Genomic DNA, 21,811 nt, shown 5'->3' with positions numbered 1-21,811 from the left:
AATGTCAGGATGACAGGCCTCCCTTTCCTTCACTATCTCCCTGAGTTCGCTCAGACTCATGTCCACTGAGTCGGTGATGCCAGCCAGCCATCTCATCCTCTGTCATCCCCTTTCCTCCTGCCCTCAATCTTTCCCAGCCTCAGGGTCTTTTCTAACGAGTCAGTTCTTCACATCAGGCGGCCAGCATATTGGAACTTCAGCTTCGGCATCAGTCCTTCCAATGAATACTCAGAGTTGATTTCCTCTCAGGCTTCTCTAGTTGCGTCTTGTGGACTCTAGAGATCACAGGTTTAGATGCCTCATAGCATGTGGGATCTTAGTTTCCTAACGAGGGGTTGGACCTGCATATTACTGGCATTGGAAGGCAGATTCTTAACCACTGGACCACCAGTGACGTCCCAACATATATACAATTACAAATTGTAATGGACACACTGAACACAAGGTAAATGATTTGATGAGAGACTACAACATACAACATACAACATACTACAACATTTACTTGTGAAGAAGAGTGAGGAGTTATCAGGAGAGTTTCTCTGAAGAAATAAGAGATAAGTTAAAAACCGAAGAGTAAATTAATTTAGCTAATCAAGAACATGGCAGCAGGGGGAAGTTGAGGGAGAGGTGTTTTGCATTGAGAAGAAGGCAAAAGGAAGTCTTCAGTTCACAAAGCACAATGTGTGAAGTCTTTGGAAGTAGAGATGAATTTGGGACTGAAAGGAGAGAATACATGTGAGACAGATAGGCAAGTGGAACAGACGAGAGTGGTAGGCAAAAACCTGGTCATGGAGGGCCCTGGAGGCCATGATGATGTCTTGATATACATTCTAAAAATAATGGGAAATATTGGAGGATTTTCCCACTTAAACTAGTATGTGTAGTTTCAGTGGTCTTATGTCTGATACGGTCTGTTGATACTCAGCACCTTTCCCATTATTTATCTGTATCACAAGGGAACGGGTGCTTGAAAACCTCACTCCCCAGACTCTCTTGCCACTTGGTTTCCAGTGATGTGAATGGAAGGCACTGGTGGGAGATGAGAAGACAGAAGAAAGGGTGACCCTACCTGCAGAGCCCTGGTTTCACAACTCCATAGTGAGGGTCACCAGCCACTTCCTGGTCTCTGGTTTACCTCTTTCTCTTCAGCCCCTCCAGCGCTTTTGTATGCAACCCTTTGCATTCAGTCCCTCTCTGCTTAAAATATTTAGAGTGGTTTCAGCTTTCCTTTCTGGACACTGGCTTTCTGAATGCTTTTGATTCAGACAAATGCTTTAGTTGCTTACTCACCATGATTATTGCATGTGCCCTAAAGAAGTAAGCAAAATACTTTTAGGAATCAATTCAATTTTATTCTGGGGAACACGTGACTACTTGGGCTACAGTTTTATTGCCAGTTTTGGCAATACAGTCATCAGTAGGAGTCACAGTTGAAGCACTTAAAAAAACATTACAACAATCCTTACTTCAAGAATTCACTGAAGCAGTTATTCCTTTGAGGACTGTAAGTCCTCTGTTTTTTGGAACAGTTCTAGTTTTGCATGTGCTATCATGTTACACCTCTGATTACCCTTGACATTTCCAAACTCTGTCCTACACTGAAAATATTAGCCTTTACATGTTTGTTAGTTCTCCTGTCATTCAGATGGTGCGGATTGTTGTTTTTGACATCCATAATTGATTCTCACTTGTTTGGGAGGATTCTCTCAATCTGGCTATATGGGGACTAGCCTTTTCTGCCCCATACTTTTAGATGAGTTTAATGGTAATCTTAATCAAGTAGGATTTTAAGTACAGCCATTTTCATGCTCTATCTCTAGAATTTTAATCTAGACCCAAATTGACCAAAAAAAGAAAAAGTTTAACATAATGGTAGTTGATAATTCATCTTGATGACAGGAGTCTAAGAGGCTGCCTGTGGCTTGTAGCTTGGGTACCCACTAGTTTTGGGTTATGTTCTAAGCCTGGGTCCCCAGCATTCCCTTCAATTGTTATGAGCTCTCTAATATGCACCTGGTAGTTCATTTCTGTTTCAGTTGAATAGAATTAGGTTCTTTCACCTTAAGGAACCATATAGAGAGGTATTGCATTATTTCTTTTTTCTTTTACTTTCAGTTCAGTTCAGTTCAGTTCATTCCAGTCGCTCAGTCGTGTCCAACTCTTTGCAACCCCATGAACCACAGCACACCAGGCCTCCCTGTTCATCACCAACTCCCAGAGTCCGCCCAAACCCATGGCCATTGAGTCGGTGATGCCATCCAACCATCTCATCCTCTATCATCCCCTTCTCCTCCTGCCCTCAATCTTGCCCAGCACCAGGGTCTTTTCAAATGAGTCACCTCTTCACATCAGGTGGCCAAAGTATTGGAGTTTCAGCTTCAACATCAGTCCTTCCAATGAACACCCAGAACTGATCTCCTTTAGGATGGACTAGTTGGATCTCCTTGCAGTCCAAGGGACTCTCAAGGGTCTTCTCCAACCCCACAGTTCAAAAGTATTAATTCTTCGGTGCTCAGGTTTCTTTAGGTAAAAACATATACAACACAAAATTTATCATCTTAATCATATTAAGTGTACAGTTCAATAGTGGTGAGTGCATTCACACTGTTGTGCAACAAATGTCCAGAACCTCCCTTTTTTTCTCTCTCTCTTTTTAGGCCATGTGGCATGTGGCTAGTATCTTAGTTTCCTGATCAGGGGTCAAACCTGCATCCCCTGAATTGGAAATGCAGAGTCTTAACCACTGGACTGCAAGAAAGTCCCCTCCAGAACTCTTTTCATCTTGCAAAATTGAAATTTTATACTCATTAAACAACAGATCCCCATTCCTCCAAGTTCCCAGCCACTGGCAACCACTATTCTAGTTTTAGCTCTATGAATTTTAACTAATTCCAGGTACCTCATATGAGTGGAATCACAATATTAGCCTTCTTGTGACTAGCTTATTTCACTTAATATAATGTCCTCAAAGTTTAACCAATGTTGTAGCATGTATCAAAATTTTCTTTCTTTTTAAGTCTAATATTCTATTGTTTGTGGATGCCTGGTCAGTTGCTCAGTCCTGTCCAACTCTTTGCATCCCCATGGATTGTAGTTTGCTAAGCTCCTCTGTCCATGGGATTTTCCAGGCAAGAATACTGGAGTGGGTTGCCATTTCCTCCATATCCATGGTCTGTATACTACATGTGTTTTTTGTCTAATTCATTCATTGATGGACACCTGAGTTTCTTCTACTTCTAGGCTATTGTGAATAATGCTGCTATGAACATGAATGGACAAAATCTCTTTGATATTCTGCTTTCCTTTTGGATGTATACCCAGAAATGGAATTGCTAGATCATATGGTAGTTCTCCTTTTAATAATTTTTAAAAATTGCCATACCATTTTCCATAGTAGCTGCACCATTTCACATTTCCAGCAATAGTGCACAGTTTCCCATTTCTCCACTCTGACCAGCACTTTTTATTTTCTGGATTATTTTAATCATTTTCTAAATGTTGCACCAAGGAGAGTCTCTTGTATTAATAAAAGAGTTATGCAGACTATAATGAACAATTAGATACCAACCAAAGTCTCCCATCACTTCATGGGAAATAGATGGGGAAACAGTGGAAACAGTGGCAGATTTTATTTTGGGGGGCTCTGAAATCACTGCAGATGGTGACTGCAGCCATGAAATTAAAAGACGCTTACTCCTTGGAAGGAAAGTTATGACCAACCTAGAAAGCATATTTAAAAGCAGAGACATTACTTTGCCAATAAAGGTCCATCTAGTCAAGGCTATGGTTTTTCCAGTGGTCATGTATGGATGTGAGAGTTGGACTGTGAAGAAAGCTGAGCGCCGAAGAATTGATGCTTTTGAACTGTGGTGTTGGAGAAGACTGTTGAAGATCCCTTGGACTGCAAGGAGATCCAACCAGTCTATTCTGAAAGAGATCAGCCCTGGGTGTTCTTTGGAAGGAATGATGCTAAAGCTGAAACTCCAGTACTTTGGCCACCTCATGCGAACAGTTGACTCATCGGAAAAGACTCCGATGCTGGGAAGGATTGGGGGCAGGAGGAGAAGGGGACGACAGAGGACGAGATGGCTGGATGGCATCACTGACTCGATGGATGTGAGTTTGAGTGAACTCTGGGAGTTGGTGATGGACAGGGAGGCCTAGCGTGTTGTGATTCATGGGATCGCAATGAGTCGGACACGACTGAGCGACTGAACTGAACTGAAAGTCTCTTGAGGGAAGAGCTGATTGGCTCTCTAAACTCTCTTTGGGTCTTCTGGACCCAGACTATTAGTTGTTGTTGTTTTCAATCATCCCACTTCTCCCCATAATCCTTCCATTAATAATTCTTTGAACTTGGAGAACATGAAATAAGTACACTCTCAGCTCTACTTGCCTTCACTTTTGCATCTCTCACAATGAGTCTGCTAACTATTTTAGAAAGGGCTTAACTCATGTCATGTTAATAATTTCAAATGTAAGTCTGGAGTAAATTTTTGTTTGAAAAAGGATAAGGAAGACTTTCAAGATACCTGTTAAAAATATGCAAACAAAATGACTCAAAACTTCCTCTTGTTAAGGAAGTATTTAGGATCTTTTAAGAGGACAAGTGTTGTTATGGTTCTGACTTGAAATAATCTGATTAGCAAAAGCCCGGGAACCACTCTTTAGCGCTTACCTTTCAAACTCTTCACAGTCAAGACTCAGATGCCTAAATGTCTCTGGGGCATATTTGAATCTCCAACAACCTTACTCTTTTGGTTTGGAGACATAGCCTTGTTAAACCCGTGCCTCTCTTGGCACATAGCCTTGGTTTGGAACAGACCTTTTTGGACTTCTTCAGTTGCTCCTGAACCAGGAGGTCTGAGATGCTTGACTAAGTGCGGGCTAAGGAGCCTGGCACCTGTGGATTCTCAGCCAGCCAGTTCCCAGCAGGGTGGCAGTGGAATAGGCTCTAAGACTCTCTAAGCTCCAGTTTCCTCGTCTGTGAAACAGGAATAATACTTCCTGCATGCAGGCCTACTGCGATGATTAATGGAGCTAATGAATGTACACATTCCTAGCATGACACTGGCATAACAGTCAGTTTTAAAAATGAATAGCTCATTTTATTTATTCTGTATAAAAAATAATGATTGGTTGATGGTCACTATCTGAAAATATAAGTATGTGCATGCTTATTCTTTGAATGTGTTTTCTTAACTGTCCTTGAATTTTTGGAGAGCACACAGCAATTAGACTGGATGGCTCATGTTCTCAAAGGACTGAGTTTTCTTTATTTTTCAAAGCTACATATTTATTCAAGAAACATGATAAGGAGTTTGGGATTAACAGATATACACTACTATATATAAAATAGCTAACCAACAAGGACCTATTGTATAGCACAGAAAAGTATACTCAATATTTTGTAATAACCTGAATGGGGAAAGAACCTGGAAAGGAACATGTATATACATATGATGTATGACAAAACCAATACAATATTGTAAAGTAATTAGCCTCCAATTAAAATAAACTTAAATTTAAAAAATAATGAAATAAAAACTAAAAAAAAAAAAAAAAGAAATATATGTGGGCTTCCTTAGTGGTTCAGTGGTTAAAGAATATGCCTGCCAGTGCAGGAGATGTGGGTTCCATCCCTGAGTCAGGAAGATGCCCTAGAGAAGGAAATGGCAACCCACTCCAGTAATTTTGCTGGGAAATCCCATGGACAGAGGAGTCTGGCAGGTTATACTCCATGGGGTCACAAGAGTTGGACATGACTTAGAGTGTAAACAACAATACACACACACACACACATATATAACTGAATCACTTTGCTATATACTTGAAACTAACACAATATTGCAGATCTACTATATTTCAATAGTTTTTCCAAAAAAGGTCCATATCCACTTTTGTATACTCTAGATTTCTGTTATATTATAAAAACTTTTTCTTAACATAGTGTTTGTATGTGTATAAACACACACACAGATGCACATTCTATTCTCTTAACTACCACCATAAAAATTATGAAGTGCCTGCATGTGTTCAACTTTTCCCAAATATTTCTAAAAATATATTTTGATTTTCAGCATCCACAAAAACCTAGTACAGTAGCAGGAGAAGCAGGTGTTAGTACCCTGGTTTTACAGATGAGATTTTGAAAGGTATATGACTTGCCTAAGACATCAAAGCCACCAAAGGAATAGAACCGGAACTCAAACTCAGGTCTTCACCTTCCCAATCCAACATTGTCTCCACCACATCTCATGGTCTCCCCACAGGGCCATGTGGTGCAAGACAGCTGGCGAGATGAATGTAAAAGAAAGCAGAAATGTGAGGCTTGAAAACCTCTTTGGAATTTGGAGGGGCTAAGCATTAGCAAACAACTGAAATGTCATGCTCAGACTCTAACAAGAATTCAGTAGTGTCGAGAATATTCAAACAGTTTCAGAATTTATAGGTTTTTTTCTTTAAAACAAAGGGAAATGGATAACACATTCTTAGTCTCCATTTTCTTGAATGTGTTGTTCTTATGTCTCAAACACTAGATTCTTCTTCTCTTTCTGCATAGACCAGTTTAGAGTTTTAGTATATTTTCTGAATACTTCCCGTGCCCACTTTCTATTTAAAAAGCAATATTTATCCCCTCCCCCGTCCCGTATTTAATTCTTATACTACTGACATTTAGAAAGGATGTAGGAAGTTTCTCCATATCTGGCAATTTGGCTAAGAATGAATAAATAAACAAACAGGGAAATTAGTCTGGATCTACTTCTATGTGTCATACTTGTTTAATCTGTAGAACTTGTTAAAACCTCTACAGCTGGCCTGGTTGAAAAGCCACATTCTCAAACAACTGGCATAATATTTAAGGTTCAAAGAATATTCATAATGGCTCCTCCACTAGAGAATTTATAATATGGAAATACCACTCATCACGATTCAAACCTGTGCATACATATATGAATACATAGAAACAATTACCCCAATTAATTACAATTTTAATGAAAATTAAAATAGCATTGCTTACACTAGTGAAAAGCAGAAAGCATAAATTTTCAACAGAAGTGAAATGGTTAAAGAAATCATAGGAGGTCAAACCCATGGAAAATGGAGAAACTGCTAAGTGATTATTTTGAAGAATTTGTAGCAATACGCAGTGAATTTTTTGGTGGAGGTAAAGAAAGAAAACTCAAAATCATATCTACCCTCTGATTCTAATCATGAAAAAAATTATATTTTGCATGTGAACAAAGCCTTAAAATGATCATAGAAAATTTAAAGGGTCCTCATCCTCCTGTGAATCAGTTAACAGAATCTGGGTTATTAAAAACAAAAATAAGCACAGAACACCTTTTGGCATGTACTACGTAAAATAAAGAAGAAGAAAAAAACAACTAAGTTGCTCTGTCCTAACTAAAATGGGTGCTGCAGATGTGGGGTGATCCTAAGGATCCCGTACTATTGCACCTGAGCCCTGACTTTGCACCACATGGAGAAATTCCAGAGCAATGAATGGAAGAGAGTCCAATTCCCCATGGGCCAAGGGCTATCTTTCATGTCATCTCAAATGTCTATACACACATGCTCTACATTCCATGTATCTGTTAGGGCATCAAAGTCTCAGACGGCATATCTTTAAATCACTGGATCCCAAAGGGAAACAAAAATTGCATGAGAAGGGAAAATACAACACTGTGGGAAAAATAACCATTTTTGTAAGTCTTTATTTTTTAGTTGCTCCTCCCATAGTAATGCACTGAAAGGCATAACAGTTTATATTGTACAAAGCATTGGAAGAAAGTACCTCAACTCGCCGATTATTTCAAAATGAGATTACAAACAAAAAGAAAACAAATCTGGTTCCTCAATAAAGGGCAAAATAACTGAATACAGTCTGTTATTTACGTCTCTCTTTTAACATAAGGTCTGGAACACTTCATTTTACAAATAGGATTAACATGAACATAACATCGCACAAGCTTGCAGACAACCAGCATAAAATATGGGGTACAGTTTTTAATCAGGAGAATCATGCTTTCATGAAAGAAATTATAATCGTTTATACAATTGAATCAATTTCAGTATTACAAAAACTAAGTTGCATCTATTCGTATTTAGCTCATTAAGAAGGAAAACAAAACAACAAAAAAAGGAATGTTAAGAAAAGCCAGACACCATTTGGCACTCCCATACACAGGTCGAGTCACCTTGGTCCTTGCAATTCAAAACGGGGTGTGCCTCGGACGTCAGAAAGTAGTGGCTGAATGGAACAGTGCTATTTTAATCAACAAACAATAGTTTGCCAACAAATAAATACATGATACACGCAACACACACAAAAAATTAAACATTAAAAAACAGTGACATGATTGTCTAAAATTAAGATGTTATTACAAGGATTTGGCAAACCTCCTCTTAGTGTAGTGGTACAGCGGTACTGGTGATGAACAGGTTACTTCACTGTCTTAACCTCTCTGAGCATTGGAACATCCATAGTTTACAATATACACATACCCTTGTTCCCTAGTTTTAAACAATGTACTTAAAGAAGGCAAAAGTTAATGGGAAACTCCCTGTTATCAGTTTCTATAATAATCAAGTGTGCATTTCATTCAACTACTTCTGTCTTCAAAGGGTTAAATTACATAAAAACTTTAACAAAGCAAGAAAATTAAATCTGTAATTAAAAGCAACTGTTCCCAATCATGTGTCAGGTACAAAAAAAGAATTCAGTTTCTATGGAGTGTTCATGCCGCCATCTCAACTGCTCCTCTCACCCACCCACTCCCAAGGGCAAGGTGAATGGGAAGACGCCTTCTGCCCAGCAAGGTTTTCATTTTTACTGAATCACTTTAAGTCGCATTGATCCTCCAGAAGTCAGCAGCTGCCTTGGCTGTGCAAAACAAAATATCGAGAATAAATAGTTTCCTTTTCTTTCTTTCTTTCTCTTTCTTTCTTTTCTTTTTTAATCATTCCGTTTAAGGTCCCCAGACTTTACATGAGTGACCCTTCAGGTTTCTAAGGCATTCTGCTCAGCAGTCTTTTAAATAGTCCTATGTGAAAGAGCCATGCTACTGTTGGACTTGGTCCCACTCCGGTCAACCTTGAGAATGTCATACGTGGCTTATGGACTGGATGGCACTGGATTCCGCTGCAGCCCTGGCCATACTATGCCACACATTGGAAGAACTGTGGGATGAAGAATGCAGGGACTCCTTGTCGGACAATGACAACATCATAGCGTATGCCTGGGGTAGAAAGGAGAGAATTGGTAAATGGCATTTGAAAAACATCGCTTTTCATTTGAAGGCTATCTTGGGTGAATGTTAGGAAGAGATGGGATCCTGAGAAGGAGCATCCCTCATGGGTGTGTTGGGAAAAGTGAGGGACATTTCTTGTGTGTTACAATGGCATGGAGTTACTGCTGGCCTTCAGTGCCTCAGGGCCACAAAAGTGACACAATCTGCAGAACAAAAAATTAATGATCCTGCCTAGAATGACAATCATGCCTCCATTAAGAAACAGGAGTCATCCCTCTCCCCAGCCATAAATATAACAACCATCCTTCCACTGTTGATGTACATGTTTGACTCACCCAAAATATTACTGAATGCTTACAACTGAAACAGAAAATACAAATAAGAGACAACTCTGCCTTGACAGCACTGTGGAAGCATCTAGGGGAAGCATGCCACAGACTACTTCTCTGGATGACTGAGAGCCCTGAAGGTGAAAAGACTTGCCCAGAGTCACTTAACTAGACACTGAAAGACAGAAAGTGAAGTAGCTCAGTTGTGTCCGACTCTTTGCGACCCCATGGACTGTAGCCTACTGGGCTCCTCTGTCCATGGGATTTTCCAGGCAATAGTACTGGAGTGGATTGCCATTTCCTTCTCCAGGGGATCTTCTCAACCCAGGGATCGAACCCGGGTCTCCCACTTTGTAGACAGACGCTGAACTGTCTGAGCCACCAGGGAAGTCATCAATAAAAGCTTATCTGCCCAAATCCAGTGTCCTCTCTCCACTTCCCCTCCAAGCTTGAAATATTCAATGCTGACACTCAAAGACCTTGAAAATCAAGGTAGATCAAGTAGGTTCTAACAAAAACTCAAACATATCACAAGACCCAACAAAGTTCTCACCCCTGGGTTCCAAGGTCTCCTAAACAGAAGATGTACAGGGGTGCTCTGTGAGGAAGTGCTCTCTCTTACCTATTATCATGTCAAATTCTAAATAACTGTTCAGAGAATCTCCCCATTTGCTGCCAAGTAAAATATTCAAATAAAATGTTTGGTCTTGACTTGGGAGTGAACTTTTCACTGTTGATTTGCTATTGTTGGTCTCATCCATTGCTAACTTGCTTGTCAAAATGCTGCTGAAGTGGAATCATTAAAGTCCTGCCAAAGACATTCCACTGTCGGTAAACAAAGACAAAATGCCTCTGTTGTGAAGCAGAATTTCATCTCTGGGAGTCATGCTGAGACATGTGGCCGGTCTGTGGTTTCTTCTGTAATCATGGCATACAGTTAGAAAATCTGCCCTCTCAGGCTGATTTTGATTTGCTGGGTCACTGCTCTAAATGTACACATTGGACTTTTCTGCATGCAGTTTGCCTTTTGGACCACCACAAAATCTCGGCAGACATTTAAAAAATATTTCTTAAGCATCTACTCTGTGCCAGGCACTGTGCTAGGTTCTAGGGAGTTAAGGATAAATAATAAAGAGTCCTTCTCCTTTGCAGGTTTAAAGTATGGGTGAAGTGAGCACTTAACTTTATTTCAATTATGTACTCACATTTACAGATCAAGATAAAAGATTAGTCTGACATGGTTTTAACAAAACTCATTCTGGTATTTAGAAAAAGAAAAGGGAGCAAAGAGAAAATTTTGAAATCCTAAGTTTTAATCCTGGCTTCTGTCTTGCCTCTATTCAACTAGCTATGTGACCTTGGGCAAGTTGCTTAATCTTTCAAGGTTACTTCCTTCATATAAAATGTGGATAATAATAACAACTTACTTCCAACGGTTGTGGAGGAACCACAAGCACTAACTTACATAAAGTGTTTAGCTTAGCGTGCCTGATGTAAATAATACCTGTTATCCTGAAACTACCCATGGTGAAGGGCATAGCAACCCACTCCAGTATTCTTGCCTGGATAATTCCATGGACAGAGGAGCCTGGCGGGCCACAGTCCATGGGGTCACACAGAATCGGACACAACTGAAGAGACATAGCACACATGCACGCATCCTGAAACTACAGGTATCACAGGCGGCACTAGTGGTAAAGAACCCACCTGCCATTGCAAGAGACATAAGAGACACAGGTTTGATTCCTGAGTCGGGAAGATCCCCTGGAGAAGGGAATGGCAATTCTCCAGTATTCTTGCCTGGAGAATCCTGTGGACAGAAGAGCCTGGTGGGCTATAGTCCATAGGGTCACACAGAGTTGGCCATGACTGAAGCTACTTAGTGTGCATGCATCCATGCCTCCTGAAACTACCGTTTTGTAGGATAGGTTTTTCAGGGAAAATTCCATGCAGAGGGCAGCCACTGTTGTATTAGTCAACTATTTTGCGTTCAATCACTATAAAAATCACAGAGTAAATGTATGAGTTTTGAATAAAGCATCTGAATCTATTCAGATTCTAGAAAGTGGTAAATATGGAATATCTGTCTTTTGGTAATCAAAGGAAATAAACATTTTCATGCACAAGGATCCATGCTCAGCACAAAACTGACAGCAACAATGGAATGAAAGCATTAAGTCTCATGAAACAAAGTCAGTTTGCAAAAAGGCCTGACCATTTTCAAACTGATATAAATATATATACATATATATATATATGACATTATAAAGTAACAATAAAAATACAAGTTAAAAATTGCAAAATTCTAGTATTTCTTGTGAGGGTAATTGTTAGCCCAATTGGGCAGGGACTTTATATATCAAAATACTGGTACTGAAATATATCACTTCTAATACCTCTAGGTTCCCAGGACCCTTCACTTTCTATCACTTGTGACAGTTTCAGGGAATTTTCAGTATTGTGCCTTATAATTTGGGGTGGAATAATGAAAATAATTTTTTTCAAAAAAAAAAAAAAAAGAAAAGTTGGCTCCCCAGTTTCTCTGATCAATAAGGAAAGAAAAATGGGAAAGTAACAGTTAAATAAACAAAAAACATTAGCCACTTCTTATGGCTGTCTCCAAGTAAAAATGAGATGTCTAAACTGGCTGGACAGTTAGAAATTGAAAAATTCATTCTTATCACCATTGAATGATAGAGCAGGAAGGGATCTTAGACATCTTCTCCACTCACCCCACTTTACAGTAAGGAAATGGTACCCACAGTTGTGAAGTGATGTTCTCAAACCCACAGAAATGCAGCTAGTCAGAGATGAGGCTGGCCGCTTTCACTTCAATTCAGAAAAAACATTTGTTTTGTCTGTTACCATACATGACATCTTATGACGTTTTACTGAATTTACTAATATTTTAAAATTGGTACTATCCCAGTGGGATAACGTTTTTCCCACTTTAGTTGAGATATGACCACATTTGCTATTAAGATAGCCCAAAACATCTCAGCCAAATAGAAAATTTCCAAATGTAGTCACACGGTTTGGTATGTAGGGGCACCTCCAAAATGAACTCAGAACAAACAATTAGACCAAAGTGACCAACAAATATGGTTATGACAGAAAGTTTCTTTTTCCTTCTTTTTTTAAAAAGGACCTGAACAAACAAACTGGTTGAGTGCAGATGTCAAGCAGAAAGGACTGATTTCCTTTTTTGTGGAAGAAGAACTGAGGCTCTTTTCAATGAGATTTATAGATCCTTAGATGGATTTATTTTGGTTGCCATAGTGGTGATAGATTCCTGTAAATCCCATCGAACTTGGGTAGCATTCATTCATTCATTTAAAACTGATAGGGTTAATTTCCAGGTTTGCCATTAAGTTGCTATAGACTTTTGGCAATTCATTTCAACTCTGACCCTCCTAAATTTAGTTTATTTCTAAATTCTATCATTAGTTGATTTGTATATTAACTGTGTATGGTGGTTTAGTCACTAAGTCATGTCCAACTCTTGCAAACCCATGGACTATAGCCTGCCAGGCTCCTCTGTCCATGGGATTCTCCAGGCAAGAATACTGGAGTGAGTTGCCATTTCCTTCTCCAGGGTATCCACCCAACCCAGGAATCAAATCTGGGTCTCCTGCATTGCAAGCAGATTCTTTACCAACTGAGCTACAAGGGAAGCTACTAACTATGTACAGTGAGAAAAAAGAACGGGATAGAATTCACTTTCAAAAAATATCAAAATATAATTAGGCTGACAAAAATTATAGACATGAAGCAATTAGAAAATAATTCTGAAGTAATATACAAATGAAGTGAAATTGTTAGTCGCTAGGTTGTGTTCAACTCTTTGCAACCCCATGTACTGTCCATGGAATTCTCCAGGCAATAATACTGGTGTGGGTTGCCATTTCCTACTCCAAATAGGTACAATCAAATGTTTATGGACCATCTACACAAAAGTAAGCTGATTGCAAAGGAATGGTTGGATTATTGGAAGTCAGGGTTTGTCACAGAAATTTCTGTGCAGAATCCAGTCATATTAATTGCTGTAGTGGTTGACTATTTTGGATTCAATCATAGGCAGAGATAGGAACCTTTTGAGTAAAGCATCTGAACCTGCTCAGATTCTAGAACATTGCAAAGAGTATCTGCCTTTGGCATCAAAGGCACAATGTCACCAGGATGCTATACTGCAGGAAAGTATGTACCTGTGACTTGGACTTTCTGTGTAACGGTTGTTTAAGTTCCTCTGGCACATGGGAAGCACTGAAAGAAGACACCTCAGCTTCTGTATATTGATTATCTTCCATTTTCCTCATTTTGAGGCTATCTGTGAAGTGCCTTATATGATCTAGAGCAGAAAGTCCAGTTTTATATTCTTCCTCTTTATACCTAAAATGAACCAATGGGAAAGCACAGAGGGTTTTTTTTTCTTTTTCAGTTTGATATCCAACCAAATCACTTTTCATTTGATTCCATACACTTGTCAAACGTCATAGTATATTTGCAGTAGAAAGTAGCCTCCATCAATTCTTGGATTCTTCTAAAAACTTACAAATATTCTATCTTATACATATATTTCTTTTCAGATTTTTAATGACAAAAGCAAGAATATATTTGAGATAAAGAATTAAAGTCAATGACATGTGAAGTCAGCAATGCAGTGGAGACAGAATTCGTACATCTACAATTTTCATTTAAAATACAGCCAGTTATGATGATATTCAGTTGGTATCAATTATCCATATGAAAATATAATAGCCCAGTCAATTTAATTATTGGGCTAATGTTTTCCTTTTAAACATCTGTCATCTATATAGATTCCATATACAGCAAATAAAGTGATATTTCTCTCAATAATATTTGAATAACACATGATAAACTGAATAAATTAGATAATGCCAAAAGCTCTATTTTTCTTTGAGTTTTATAGGTAGAATCTAAATAAGTGATTGTGTACTTGTTTACCCTTTCATTTACCCTTCCTTCCTCAGATTAATCAGAGTTCCACATCGATCGATGTATTTATATGCTGCGGATTATGTTCATGGCCACTTGTTTCCATCTTTTTAAAATTAATCCACTGCGTATGCCTTGCTAATTCAAACAGCTTTTATGATTCATGCTCACAAATTGCTTATCCCCTGGAATAGCATGCTTATGGAAGAACAGAGCAGCGGGAATCATAACCCTATGTGGGTCCACGCTTGCTTCTCACCTCATTGGGGATGCTTTACAGCTCATTTCCAGGGTGCTGGTGTCTTCATAGTCATCCTCGGGGTTTCCTTCATGTAAATTACTCGTCCCTGGTTCCTTTCCCATTTTCCCAGTAATATCATTGTCTTCATCCTCCTCATCTAACAACACCTCGTCTTCTACTTCTTCATCATCCAGTAAGTCTGAATTTTGATTGGTCACCAAAGCCTTTTCATCTTTAAAGTGACTGCCATTCATTCTTTCAAAAGCATAAAAAAGAAGCAGGTTCAATTACTGGTGTCATTTCAAAACATGCAGTTAGCTCTATTATTAACATTATGCCTTTCTAGCAATAATTTAGGTTTTCCACATTTCTAGAGTAAATTTTTATCATTTATGCTCTATGGCAACCATGGGAAAATAATGTAACCTCACAAATGGAAAAATGGAAAACATAATTGTGTGATTATTCAGATTATAAATGGAACCTCTGGCAGAATTGGGAAAACAATCTTAGTCTCCTATTTCTTATCAGGCCTTTGCTTGATAAATGATATTGTTATATATGATATAAAAAGCACACACAGGTTTTTCTCTACATAAAGTTACCTAATTATCATATAAGTATGCACCATTTAAAAGAACAGATTCTGGAAAACTCATACCCATAAGCAACACTGCCAAAGCTTCAACATGCATGCTTCAAGAGAATCTTAGAGTTCAAAGAAAGTGTTAGAGTAGCTGCCAAGGACCAACCAGTATTTGCTCTCTCTAGGGGACACTGGTGGTATATGGCACTTAAACACTCTCCTGAGACTTGGAAGTGATTGAGAACACATTTATTTGTACTTTGTTCAAATTATCTGCAATAGTCTGAATGTAAAAATATTCCTTGTTTCCCAGGATAACACTGGGGTGGGAAATGATATAAAAATGTCATTGTACAAATATCTTTTGAAGTTTATATGTGTAATATAATGATGCAAAAGAAGCTTATTATATTTAAAACATCATTTGTAATATTTTAGTGGTAGCAAGGATTGCAATATGTAATTCGCAAGTTTAATTATAAAAAGTGTTTAATAACATAGAAGTCCCCATTTAAGATATTTGAGAATGTTTATGAAATGAGGATAAGCTTTTCAGGCTTTAAAGGAAACATTAAAATATGTATAAGCTAAATTTCTTTCATTGCAAGATTAAGATGAAACTGTTAGAAAATAATTATGAATGTTTTGAATCTCTCCTAACTTCCTCCTTTCAAAGATATATGATCAGAGAGGTTAAGGCACTTGCCCAAATACAGAAAGCTTGTTAGAAATTAAACAATCGTAGGTGTTTAGGTGGGTTTCCCATGTGGCGCTAGAGATAAAGAACCCGCCTGCCAATACAGGAGACTCAAGAGATGTGGGTTCGATCCCTGGACCAGGAAGATCCCCTGGAAAAGGAAATGGCAACCCACTCCAGTATTCTTGCCTGGAGAATCCCATGCTGAGACACAGGAGGCTGACAGGCCTACATACAGTCCATGGGGTTGCAAAGAGTCAGACATAACTGAGGCGACTTAGCATACACACTGGCATCTGGTAGTCCTACCTATTTACTAACTCAGAAAACTTGCTAAGGCTGCTAAATTATTGTTACAGTCATGTACAATTTTCACAATGTAACTATTTTTCAGGTTATGGAAAATCAGATACCAGCAATAGACCCCCATCAATTTCCCACATTAAAAAAAAAGAGTATAATTTTATATTTAGATTTCCCAGAACAAAAAAAATACATAAATTAAACAATCCTGGGTGTGACAGAGGCACATAGTAAAAATTCATTTGACCAGAAAAAGTCATATCATCATTATGTTTTTTTTATACAATCCATCACTTAACCTCTTTTATCAAAGAATGATGAAAACATGTTTTGCACAGACATAAATTATTAGTTTCCAGTTACACTGCCAACTTGCTGGCCTGAATGGCTCGAAATTGTTATTTTAAAATAAATGAAAGAAAAAGTAAAAGAACAAAAGAGTGCGTGGATGGAAACCAAACGTAACAAAGCCAACGTGATTAAGAAAACCTATTTGTTAATTTTGCCTTCAAATGTGGCAATTTATAGAAGATAAATTATTCATCAAAAGTAGTCTGATAGGAGTTGAGGGGAGAAAAGTTAGATGACTCAGTCTTCTTACTTCTATGCTGTTTAGACATGTTGAAGCCAGATGTTGCAGCTTTATGGTTCACAAATTTCCAACTAAGGGTTTGAAATCTGAATAGGTGTCTCAGAACACAAATGGTGCTTTTTGTTCGATATTTCTTATTTGTACCATGTAACCATCATTATTAAAATATAAGATCATGACTGTCTTTCTTTCTTGTCCTTAGTATTTTGTACTTCTGAGTATCTGCCTCACCTCTGCCTTTCTATCTCTCTCTCTCTCTCTCTCTCTCTCTCTCTCTCACACACACACACACACACGTGTACACATGGGCAAGCAGAGGGAGAGATACACCCAACAGCACAAAGTTTAGTTTTGTCAGGCTTCTCAGAAGCTTGAACAGTCATACAATAGCAGATATTCTCTCCTCATTCCCTTAGAGACACTTTTATACAAGCTAAAGAACAGAAGTGATCATATATTTTTATATAATCTTGGAAAATAATGCTTATTTAATACTGCCTTAATGGAAAACTACCTGAAACAATTAACTCTGACTTTTAATAGCATCAAAAATGGAGAACAATAACAACATTTGTGCGATAAAAAGTAATGGAACTTTCATTAACTAATTTCATGTTACATTAAAATTTACAGTGCAGCATCCTAATTTAATAGGCCATTGGATAGTTATATTTAGAATAACACAGTTCTCAATGCCAGATATTTATAACTTATAGGTAAGAAAAATTAAACCCAGTAGTTTGGGCAAAATAATGTTTCCTTTATATCACATAAAACATAAAATGCTAGATTGTTGTGTTGTTAGTTGCTCAGTAGTGTCCGACTCTTTGCAACCCATGGACTGCAGCCTGCCAAGCTCCTCTGTCCACAGGATTTCCCAGGCAAAAATACGGGAGTCGGTAACCATTTTCTTCTCCAGGGGATCTTCCTGACCCAGGGATGGAATCCGCATCCCCTGCATTGCAGGCAGATTCTTTACTGCTGAGCCACCAGAGAAACCCTATTTCTGTATCAATTAAGCCATATATGCTTAATGTTGAGAATGACAAGAGGAATCCAGCACACCAGGTCACTAAAAACAAGTGTAATTATACCCACCGAAACAAACATGCTGGAATTAAATAAGGATGCACTTCAAAGCATATAAAGAAGTAATAGAATCTTATTAAGTCACAAATGGTTTCAAAAAAGCTATTTGGATGACAAGAAGTATTTTATATATAAATATCTACAGATACACACAGTCATATAATGTTAACATATACAGGTACATATAGTCATATAATATATATAGTCATACATTATATGTATGGGGCTTCCCTGGTGGCTCAGAGAGGAATGAATCTGTCTGTAGTGCAGGAGATCTAGGTTTAATCCCTGGGTTGGGAAGATCCCCTAGAGAAGGGAGTGACAACCCACTCCAGTATTCTTGCCTGAAGAATCCCATCCATGGACAAAGGAGCTTGGCAGACCGTGGGCATGGTTGAAAGGAGGTGGACATGGCTGAATAACTAACACTGTCACTGTATGTATACATTATACATAATATGATACATAATAGTAACCAGCATTAGTCAATGATTCAGCTGAACCCCTGTGTGGCTTTCTCTTCTAATTGCCAAGTTTTGATAAAATATTCTAATTAGCTGTAAAGAGAGGCAGAATAGAATGGTGCTAAAATCGTGGGCTATAGAATCAGACAGCCTAGGTTAAATCTCGTTTATTGCTTATGTGACATTTAGCAAGTTATTTAACCTTCAATGTCGCCATTCCTTCAGTGATAAAATTACATAATTACAGTCCCTATCTTATAGGGTTATTAGGGTAATTAAGTTTATTGATACACATAAAGTGCTTAGAAGAACATTTGGTATTTAATCTGTACTAAATAAACACCAACCATTGGTGGCAGGAGTAAAGCAGTGTCAGAAAAATGAGCACTGAAATGTATTTCAAAACGTTCACTACTGAAATCACGGACTTTGAAAAGGGAAAGACCAGCTTTACCTCTCTTCGGTGTTCCTGGGGGACTGGCTGCCGTGGTTGCTATTCCCGATGAAATTTCGAATTTCTGTGAAGTAAGCGTCTTCCTTGTCATCGAGGATTGCACCTGTGCTTTCCAGTTCAGAATGAGGCGATGATGTTGCCGTACCTAAGGGGAGAGAAAGCCTTTTGTGAAAAAGACTATTATTTAGAGTGCGACTTATTTGAAATCTCACACCTTCTTCATTCGATCAGTGTTGTTTCCTAAAACAGGCTTTTTCAAGTATTAATAATGAAAACTTTAGGAGGTCAAGGTCTTCCCAATTTTACCACAGTATCTGTGCCAATGAATAATGGGGACTACTGTGAACCACTGAAATCATGAAGTACAATCTCCCAAAGATCCTCTTTCTCCCACCAGTTTCCTCCTACTCCCACTGTGATATAGGAATGTTTTTATTCGTAGAATGAGAGTACAGAGTGAGACAAATTATAGAAAAGTCTTAAAAACATTCTGCCAGAAAAAAACTGTATACCCAGTCTTGCTGGCAGTTAATATGTATTTATTGCCTCTGTGCTAATGTATGTTATCAAATAAAGCCTGAACACATGCTGGAAATACGGCATTCTGCTTTGTTGAGCTAGGCTGTGGGCAGACCCAGAACACACCAGTCTTGAGACAGTATTAAGAAGACAATGTTGGGTCTGTGGATTATAGAAGGTTCTTCAGTCTCCTTACCTATAAAATTAGAATCAAAATTTCCATACATTTACAAATTATAAACTCTTTATAATATGTGGTCAAACTTTATACTAATATTTGCTTTGTTTGTTTATCTTGCCCAAAGAATATCTGTGGCTTGACAGTTCATCACCATAGTCTAGATGCCAAACACAAGTGGTTAGAATACCCTTCAGCTTCATGAAGTTATAATCTGGGCCAACAAATAAGTATTCAATTTTGACACATTATACCTTTTAAATTATTTATTTATTTTCTGAAATAATTTTGACTAGAAAAATTATAGTGATATACCATAAGGGTGTATGCAGAAAGTGTTGTCACTTTTGAGTACTAAATTAGACTCTTGTCTCTAAAACCTAATATTTTTAAACCATGATCATTAGAGTTTTGGCTTTAAGGGAAACAAACAGTACATAGTTCATTCAAAAATCATAAGCAATGTGCCTCTACACTAGAGGAAGGATTAATAATAAAATAATTTCCTTAAGGAAAGACTACTTTGTATCAATCCAACTTTTCTCTGTTCTTAAAATCTCTTTTCAGGGATGCCATGCATGTACCCTCCCCTCACTGCCAAGTCATTCCCTTAATTCTTTAGAAACAATTACAGCTACATAGATTGGCATCACACACACATGCCAGCTGGTCAATGTTATCTAAATATTAGAAGCCAAGGGCTTCCCAGGTGGCACAGTGGTAAAGAATCTGCCTGCCAATGCAGAAGACGCAACAGATGCAAGTTCAATCTCTGAATCAGGAAGATCCCCTGGAGTAGGAAATGGCAGCCCGCTCCAGTATTCTTGCCTGGAAAATTTCATGGACAGAGAAGAGTTGTGGGCTACAGTCCATGGGGTTGCAAATAGTTGGACACAACTGAGCTACTGAGTACACACACACACACATTAGAAGTCAAAGGCAAGAAAACCACCATGTCTTCTGCTAACAATGCATTAGTAGGCCTGGGTTAAAGGAAGGCTAGTTTTTTGCCATTTTAAACTTAATTTTGCATCAGAATTTGTGATAAAAAATCACACATGACTAGCATTTGCTACAGGCTACTCTGATCAGGTTGACAGCCTTTTATCTCTTATATCTAAAACAGGTCCCCTAGAGAAGTTTTCCAAACTGCAGGCTGTTTGCAAAAGCAGCTGTGGTTTCTAGGTTAATGCTGAGAGCGTGGGGCTCCACTCTGGTCATCCCAGCCAGGCCAGTGGCCACATTCCGTGCCAACAGGGTCAAAGATTGTTCCCTGTGATTTAGAAAATCATGATTCATCAGTCTCCTTTGAGTTCCAACTATGGTTCTCTGTGCTTGAGACTGCCCATTGAGATGCATCCAGAAAATAAAACAGTCCAAATGAAGCTCTGAGTTGTGTATTATTCAACAGTTCACTTCATTCAAAAATCTCAAGGGAAAAGTGCTACAAATTTTCACAATAGGATCTGATTCTCATGTCAAAGGGGAATGAGAGATGAGCGATCACAACTGTCTTTTAAAATAAGAAGAATAAGCCAAGCATCTCCTCCTCAGAAGACAGTCAATGACCTACCAGACATGTTCCCATTCTCGTGCTTCTTGAGGTGTCTGTCTAAGTTGGTTTGTTGACCAAAACACCTATCACATAAGTGACACTTAAAGGGCTTCTCTTTATTATGGATGTTGCGAACATGCCGCTGCAGGTTAGAAGATATGCTGAAGGACCTGTCACAGTACTTGCATCTGAAAAGCAAACACAGAGCAAATATTTGCAAGCAAATCAAAAGACATTTCTCAAGACAAGCAAACCAGATCTCCAAAATTATCACCCATAAAACAACACTGCAGCAAAGATTACTATCCATGTTGCCAAGATTTCAATTCTGGTAAATGACTTTGATTGCATCAAAGATTTTTATGACTTTGTGAAAAATTGTAATAAAATACTGATAATTTGATTGCTCACAAGTTTACCCAGGTAATCAGTTCTAGTACTTCAAGCAAAGCTGACAAAATTAAAGACATTAAGAAATGGTAGCAGTTTTATTTTCCACTTAGGACAATTAAACCTTCTGTAAACAAACAGGAAACAGATTCAAGTATTCTTCAAATAAAGTAGGAAAATCATTTTTTTTAATTCAAAATTTCA

The 21,811-nt window shown here is 38.2% G+C and overlaps 1 protein-coding gene across 4 annotated transcripts in view; it reads right to left on the bottom strand.

Annotated features, from left to right (window-relative positions):
• Positions 1-7,751: 7,751 nt before the first annotated feature.
• The window catches only part of MECOM (MDS1 and EVI1 complex locus), a 62,999-nt gene continuing 48,939 nt past the window's right edge, over positions 7,752-21,811 (bottom strand). For all 4 annotated transcript variants that reach the window (XM_068977244.1, XM_068977226.1, XM_068977253.1 and 1 more), the window contains 5 exons: positions 21,236-21,405; positions 18,966-19,110; positions 14,799-15,035; positions 13,789-13,972; positions 7,752-9,242 (listed from right to left, as the gene is read on the bottom strand). In XM_068977244.1, coding sequence (XP_068833345.1) covers positions 9,108-9,242; positions 13,789-13,972; positions 14,799-15,035; positions 18,966-19,110; positions 21,236-21,405 — 871 coding nt within the window. In that variant the 3' untranslated portion in view covers positions 7,752-9,107. The remainder of the gene's footprint in view (positions 9,243-13,788; positions 13,973-14,798; positions 15,036-18,965; positions 19,111-21,235; positions 21,406-21,811) is intronic.

Source organism: Capricornis sumatraensis, chromosome 1, assembly GCF_032405125.1.
Source record: "Capricornis sumatraensis isolate serow.1 chromosome 1, serow.2, whole genome shotgun sequence".
Classification (NCBI taxonomy): Eukaryota; Metazoa; Chordata; class Mammalia; order Artiodactyla; family Bovidae; genus Capricornis; species Capricornis sumatraensis.
This window is presented reverse-complemented; position numbering and strand designations above follow the sequence as displayed.